This window comes from Nothoprocta perdicaria, unplaced genomic scaffold (genome assembly GCF_003342845.1).
Source record: "Nothoprocta perdicaria isolate Ctin4 unplaced genomic scaffold, notPer1 scaffold_10, whole genome shotgun sequence".
Taxonomy (NCBI): Eukaryota; Metazoa; Chordata; class Aves; order Tinamiformes; family Tinamidae; genus Nothoprocta; species Nothoprocta perdicaria.
In genome coordinates, this window is record NW_020454094.1 from 7,517,384 (window position 1) to 7,525,402 (window position 8,019).

Consider the following 8,019-nt stretch of genomic DNA (forward strand, 5'->3'; position numbering starts at 1 on the left):
CTTGAGCTGCACCATAATCATTCGGCAGGGTTGTACGGAGATTAGGAAATCTTATAAAAATTAAAAAAGACAACATTTTTCCTACTTCTTCTGTATCACACATCTCCTGCAAAGCACGTACCACACAGTCACCACCTGTGTGACCAGCTGAAAGTGTCATTTCCAGCATGAAGACACAAGATCTCAGAACTCCACAGCTTGTCTCAAGGGATATTAGACTTAGCTGCCTCCTGCTCTGTGTTTATTCCAAGTGCAGGCATTATCAGAACCAAGGTTTACACACCATGCATGTCTTCTGCTCTCAAAAAGGATCTATATTCAAAGCAATGACAGCTCAATGCTGCAGCTGAAGAGATGCTGCAGCATTTTGATCACCCAGGCTAAATCTGTTCTGTCCCAGGAGCAAACCAGGCCCACGTGCAATTCCAGGAGTGCTCTTGGCTTGTTCCAGCAGTGTGATGAGCAGCAGAGATCCCCTTCCACGCCCCAGCTGGCAGAGCTCTGCCTGCAAACGCCTCATGCCTACGTGGTGCTCAACTGGAGGGGCAGGTCCAGATGTCAGACACCAAACACGTGCTCCATTTCATCCCAGGCACGTGGAGAAGAAAACGCTGCTGGCACACAGAGGAGCGAGTTGTTTTCAGAGGGTCAGTCACAGGAAGCATCAGTCACAAGATCCCGATGACCAAAGGCTCTGTGGGGCAGCGCCTGGTCAGGACTGTTGCAATTTGGGTTTTGATTTCAGCTGCTAATATTTACACTCCGCAACGAAGGTGGCTCTTCCTCCTCCTCCTGACTCCCGGAAGAAGGACCTGCTGAGCCAGTGAACACTCAAGTACTGCAGACCTCAGAAACCACTTTGCAAGTTGGTCTTTATCTCAAGCTAATTGCCACACAGCTAAGCATAAAACTAGTCCCGGATCAAAAGTTAACCCTGCGATTAAATGACTACCAAGAAATACACAAAAATATATTAAATATAAGAAAGCTAAAGACACTTCTATTTGGCCATGGGGGAGAGACCTGTTTAACAGCAAGAATTAGCCACCAAAGCAAGAGGACATTTCGTGCCAGCTCAAGGGTTCTCCAGCACTTCACAAACTCGCTGGACAAGCACGAAGCCCCTTCAACACTTACATGGAGCTTGGTGGTGGCAGAAGTACAGGAGTCCATGCGAGAAGGATGTCTGCAGCCCTAAGTGCCACTGTGGGGAGGTGGATGAACACAAGACAACTCTGAAACAAGTCATAACCCAAATGAACTGTTTCTTTGGACATGGTACTAAATGACCAACCTGCACCCCTACATAAATCAGCAAAATGCACAGGACAGAAACCACCATTAAAACACCAGCACTGTGCCTGGGTTCCTGTGGAAAGAGGCTGTGTGCTGAGGGTTTTTAGTCTCAGAGGTAGCTGCTCATAGCAGTGAATCTCAGCTGAGGATGCCCACTGAAGAGCTGCTGAGAGGAGCAGCCACAGATAAGCACGAGGTAAGAGTGACACCACAGCCAGGCATAGTGGTTTCATGTTTGATGGTCCCCGATCCAGAAGGAAACACAAGTCTGACAAAAGAGTCTCCACAAACTATTTTGAAATCCAGCTTTCTGGGAAGCATGTTGGGAAAATCCTCAACTTGTTGATGAGAAAGGGCAATCCCATGTGCTTGGGCACAGCACAGTCTGAGACATGGTCCAGTAGACAGGGAAAGCGCTAGAGGCTGAGGAGTTTTCACAGCAGTTACTCACTGGGTAGGTTTCCGAGAGCCTGATCTATACTGCAACTTTATCCACTAGCTCCAGATAGACAACAGCTGTAATAAAGATGTTGTTATATGGTAGAACTTGAGTGAAGCTTTTTAAAGATATCCTGGCAAACTGAGTTGGTTACTGATCCTCACGAGACAGCTTGCTAGCACAGCTGAAGAGCTTCTTCAGACATCACAAATTGTGCCCTCTGTTCTTTCCTTCTGCTTAGCAGGATGAAGAAATTCTACTCCAGTAACCTATACAAGACTGGAGAAAATTTACCCCTACAGTTTTATTCCCTCCAAGCCACTATCCTCAGGGTCAGAGCAGAGAAGCAAATACTTGCTGTTTATCACATGCTCAAAACCAGATGCTGATCCATTGAACAGGATGATATTTTAAACCTCAGAAGGAAGAATAATGGTCAAGAGGTAAACAGGGCGAGAGCTGGAATTGACAGATTTACTAGTCACAAGTCACTTCATCACCAAAGTGTCAATTCTGTAGTGACAGACACAGAATAATCACAGAGGGACCTTCTACCCAACATAGTCTAAGACAGGAAGATGCAGGGCATGTGCGAGCGCAGGGGGACGCACGGACACACTTCTAGAAACCGTCTGCAGAAAGTGACAGATAATTGATCTGTGTAGAAGCAGAAAGACATTTACTGCAGCCGAAGTCTCAAAGGGCCTGGAAAAACAGGCACATCATCATCCCGAGCAATTCCCAATTCTGCCTTTAGCCAACCAACCTCACTTCTGAATCTCATATCCAATATAATCAGTGGCAGGGTCCTCTCCTCTGCTCTTACTGGGTTCAAGCTTCAAATCCAGGGCAGGGAAGACAGGATTCCTGAGAGGTCATGTATCCCGTACCTCCTGTGGTTAAGGTGAAGCCGTTCTTGGAATGAAAGGCTGCAAACTGGGAGGCACAAGTTATGTCCCTTCTTGCCCCAGCATTTTGCTCAGCCTGTTTGGTTCCTGATGGACCTGCCTGGCAGAGAGAGTACAGAGCTGTTTTCATACAAGAAGCAGTGCCTGAGACAATACTAGTACCCAGCACCACATAATGAACTCCTGGCCATTACAGAAAAGTCCAAAGAGAAGACTGTGCAGGTTTAAATCTTTGCAAGTTCACAGCGACCCTTTTAAAATACTTCTCTTGAAATTTCAAAAATGCATTTGACAGAAAAACCATGAATAAGAATTTGTGCAAAAAAAGCGGAACAGAAGAAATTGTGTGTGTTCCTGCTGAGCCAGCGCCAGCCACACCGTGCTCCTGTACAGGTCATCTCTACCAGGAGCCACATCCCTCCCCACAGCTGTCTGAGAGCTCGGGCTAAAATAAGCCTTCAGTTTTACCACAGAATCATAGATTCTGTAAGGTTGGAAGGGACATCTAGAGACCATCTAGTCCAACCCTCCTTCACACGCAGGGTCACCTAGAACACGTGGCACAGAGCTGCGTCCAAGAGGGATTTGAAGTTCTCCAGAGACTGAGACTCCACAACCTCCCTGGGCAGCCTGTGCCAGGGCTCTGTCACCCTCACTGTCAAGAATTTTTTCCTTTTTCCGTGGAACTTTTGGTGCTTCAGTTTGTGGTCGTTTCATCTAGTCTTATTGCTGTCCATCACTGAAAAGAGGCCGCCCCATCCTCCTCACTGCCTCCCTTGAGGTATTTTATTGACACCTGTAGGCCATGTATACCATGTATACCATGTACACCATGTACACAAGGCGTAACCTGTACTTAGGCTTACGCTGCAGGTGTTAGCCTTGTACACCATGGCTTGTGGAGAGAAACAAAGGTCGGCAGGAGGGAAAAGGGCTGGATGTTCCAGTCGCTCTGCGCCAAAGCCCTAATATGAAGACAGGAGAAAAGGGCAGGAGAGGAAATCGAGTATTCAGGGAGGTAGTTTTGGACTATTGCTATAAATGATGCTGATGCTCTTCAAAAAGGTTTTATAACTCAAAGATGCTTCTATTTAGGACTCATAGTATTGGGCTATCATAATTCTGATATACTGTAGGCGTTTACACAACACAGCTATGTAACCTAGGGCTACATTACAATGAATATACATAGGATGACATTTTCATTTAGTCGTTTCCTTCCAGAAAGACAAGATTCTTGTGTATTTGCACTAGAGACCTCATGTTGTATTACCATACCATTTCTAAGCCCTACAGGTATAACTAATAAGCAGAAAGAAAGGTTACTGTGGCTCTTCTATTTTCAGGTTTTCCTCTATTTCAGGGATGCATCAAACAAGTATCTCACATTGCATTTCTCCAAAATGAGATATAGTCAATATTTTCTGCAAATAGACCACACACCAACTGCATTAAGCACTTCATACTGACTGCTAAAGTTGCAATTAATTCTTGAAGACATATCTGACATTTCAATTTAGTCTTCTGGTTTTCAGTTTTCAAAAAAAAAATCTATATTGACTTGCATCTTTTCTATCTTCAAGGTGTCTGGAAGTTTTACAGCTGCAGGATCAGTGTAAATTTGGTACCTCATCTAGAAAAGCAGACAGCTTCACTGTGGAATGTGGTTAAATACAATCCTTAGGTCTGCCTTAGTCATCACACCTAGAACCACCAGCCTGACGTACCACTGCCTTGCAACCATTTGCTAGGAACCAATTGGCAGCAGAGTTTCAGAACTAGTTACCGGCATCATCAGCCCAATTTCTCTGGAGAGAGCTCCCATTTTTCCTGGGGATGGAGAAGTGGGAAAATAAATTTCAGAAAGCAGATCAAAACCTCGGGAGTTGGTGGAGAAGCTTCTCTGAAGCTGCTGCACTTCCAAAGGTGTTTTCTCCTCATGAGAGGCAGCAGTGGTGCCAGTGTGAAGCTGCAGTTGTCCTATAGTCGTGTTTCGGACTGCTGGGGTCAGTGCCCAGGAGCGACGCGCGGTCCAGCCTGTCCATGGGGTTGTGCCGTGGCCCCCAGCGCTCGGTGTGCGCCAGGCACAGGCTCAACAGGGCCTCAGCCCAGCAGACTCCACACGCGCTCCACGTTCAGCACGTTGTGTTTGACATGATGGTATTCGAGGATTTCACGAAAGTCCAGCTGACAAACACGACAGGCACAGGCTTATAAACCACGGGGAGAAGAGGTAACAAGGCTGCAGTGCAGAAGAGGGTCCGTGTCTTAATGCAGGCTTCTCTTACTGTTATTTCACAGAATATTTTAATCTTCTCTGTAGCATCCTCGGATGTTACTGACTCAGGAACAAACAAGACACTGAATCAAATTAAACTGTGCAGATTTGAAGAGGCAGCCATTTCCAAGAGGCAAGTCAAGAGGCACCAGCATCCAAGACAGGAAACCAGGATCAGAAGCCTCCTGCTCTTACAGAGCAGATTCTGTTGTTCTCATGAACCAATGTGCAGGTCACATTGTTCACATGAACCAAGTGCAGGTTATGGTCATTCCATCCTCCCACAACCAGCATACACAGAGCTGCTCCCAGGAGAGGCAGAGGAACATCTTGCACAGACGTGCAACAGCAGGCACCCTCCTGCAACACGCTCGTGTTTAACCGGGGTTTAAGTCCCTCTCTCCTCACGGCTGCAGGAACTTGCTCCCGCTGAGCCCTTCCCTGGGTTGCATCAGTGTTTGGCAGTTCTCCTCTTACAATGCCTGTTTTTAGAACAGCTCAGGCAGAGTCAAGGGATCTGACTTCTGTGATGCTTATTCAAGCAGGCTGGGGGGAAGGAAATAGCTGTCCATGCTCCTAGCTTTCTATCACCAGGTCTGAACTGTACAGGATCACAGCGTATGGAAGCGCTGGCCAAGGCAGAGGATCTTTTATGGAAGAGGTGGCCAAGGCAGAGCCTGCAGATCAAGAGCCCCTCGTTCTGCAGCACAGCCCCTTCCCAGCCGGGCACCAGCAGGGCACAACCCACAGCACCCAGAGGTCTCGGGGGGCTGTCCCCGAGCAGCACCCCACATTACTCCCATTTACATCAGTTTGGGGCTGCCCTCCATCTTGCAACAAGGCACCAACGCCACCCTTGCTGGACAGGTTTTGGTCAGACACCTCCGAACAAAGCACAGGACTGGGAAAGAGAGAAGGTTCCTCCATCACCCTCCAGACGCATGCGATTTTTGAAGGAGCTCCTGATGCAAAAAGCCACGGCTGGGTCAAGCTCTCTGCTCCTGCTCAGCAACAGCAGCAATGGTTGTTGTCAGGGAATATTCTCGGTGGGCACCAGACGTTCATGCTCTGTCACCCCGGTGGACAGGCAATCAGCAGAGCCAGCATGGGTGGTTTGGAGGCTGAGCTGCCTGCAAAGGCTGCTTTCTAAGGACAGCTTTCCATAAGCATCTTACAGCTGTAGTGGTGCCAAACCTGCACGACATCAGCTCAGCAGCTTCTAGGCCTATCTGCCAGCTAGTCTGGTGTGCAGCACGAAAGCATCAAAGAGACCGTCATCCACGCAGAGGGATGGGACATTCCGAAAGGCGCGTGCGGCTCAAGAACACAGCAATGCAAGTTTAGGGATTTGGGGAGGGTTTGGGGACAAGCAACACTCTGGGCCCCTTGGACACTGCCAGGCAGTGGCCACGTACACATTTCAGCAGGATTGTGCTTCAAAACATCTCTCAATAGCTTCAGTTTACAGTGGTCACAGTTCATACTTGGGAAATAAACCTGTGAATGGGGACACTATTGCAGACTCTTCTGGCCTTCAGCATTGAACGCACCATCTCTGAGGCCAGATGGCACAAAAACCTCTTATACCAGGAAGACAAAACAAGTCCTGAGAGGTTATTCTGTACTTTAAAATGTAAGAAGGGAAAAGAGAGATATCGGTAACAGAACAAAGCAGCAGAACTGGGCAGAAATGTGTTACCCAAGCAAATACTGTGCTAAAGCCCAGCCAGGTGCTGAGCCACAGAGAACCCCGTGAGCACCGCGGCCTCGCCTGCTCCAGGCTCCTTGCCAGGTGGTGGTTCCAGGTTACGCCACTGCAAATGCTGTAGGAGACTGGCTCCATCCCACACCTGGGACGCACACCAGCATTTCAGAGCACGTGAAGGAGTCACACACACGTGCACCCAATGCTAGAGCCTCTTCCAGAGCCGTTCCTGTCACTGTGCTGCCCAGTGCCCTCAAACAGGGTTGGTCTCCTCGCGTCCACTGCCGCTCCTCGGGAAGCCACACGCATAAAGAGAATAGGGCGTGCGTCACACGGCAATTATTTTGTTCTCAACTTTTTATCAACGCCAGCAACGAGAAGATGAGGAATGGAGAGATACGTCAACGCAAAGCCAGAGGCGGCCTGGGCGCTGTGAGGGGAAGGCCCGAGTGCCACCGCGCAGCTGCCGGTGCCCAGCTCCCACCTGCAGCCCGGAGCACCCGCGCCAGCGTCGCCCTGAAGCTCTCCTCGCTCCCAAACACTTCCCCTGCTCCCACGGCCGCACGCCGGGACGGGATTTGCTCGCGCGAGGCGCGGATGGGGAGCCCGGTGTCGGCTTCGCGCGGGGCAACAGGTCCGCGGGCGCCGGGAGGCGCCTGGCCGGGTCAGGGACCCCGAGGGGCCGGGGCCCTCGTGCGGCGGGGCGGCCCGGCGCGGGGGCGAGGCGTTAACGGCGCCGCGGGGGGGAACCCAGCGCCGCCCCTCCCGGCGCGCAGCGAGGCTCGCGGCGAGGTGACACCGACGCCTCCATTCCGAGGCGGCGCCGGCCGCACAGCCCCGCTCCGCTCCGCGCCGCCCGCGGCCCCGGGGCCCCCCTCGAGCCGCCCCCGCCGGGCGGCCCCGCGATGACACAGCAGGAGCGGCCCCGCCGCGGCGACCGTTATATAACGGCCGCCCGCCCGCCCGCCGCAGCCCCCCCCACGCCCCGCATCGCGGCGAGGCGGCGGCGGCCCCGCCCGCCCCTCACCAGCGGCTGCATCTCGGCGCGCACGGCGGGCACCTGGAACCGGTCTATCTCCTCCATCATGGTGGCGGCGGCGCGGGAGGGAGGGAGGCGGCGGGCGGGCGGGCGCGGGGGCTCCTCAGCCGCCGAGGGACGAGGCCGCCGCGCGCCGCGGCTGCTGCTGCCTCATCGCCGCCGCCGCCGGGGTGACTCAGCCGCGCCGCTTCCGGGTCCGGCCGCCGCCCCGCCCCCTCCGCGCTGCATATTCATGAAGGGGGCGGGGCGACGCGGGCGGTGGCGCAGCGCGCATGCGCCGCTTCCCGCGCGATCTGCCCCACCCCTCCCTTTGCACAACCGCCGCCCCGCCGGATGTACCATTCCCTCCCCCGG

At 52.1% G+C, this 8,019-nt stretch overlaps 1 protein-coding gene across 3 annotated transcripts in view; it reads right to left on the reverse strand.

Moving 5' to 3' along the window:
- The window catches only part of FAM219A (family with sequence similarity 219 member A), a 74,102-nt gene extending 66,388 nt beyond the window's left edge, over window positions 1–7,714 (reverse strand). For 2 of the 3 annotated variants that reach the window (XM_026039711.1, XM_026039703.1), the window contains exon 1: window positions 7,654–7,713. In XM_026039711.1, the coding sequence (XP_025895496.1) occupies window positions 7,654–7,713 (60 nt within the window). Of the gene's footprint in view, window positions 1–7,653 lie in introns of all 3 variants that reach the window. The other variant, XM_026039719.1, reaches the window with a different exon arrangement.
- Window positions 7,715–8,019: the final 305 nt, after the last annotated feature.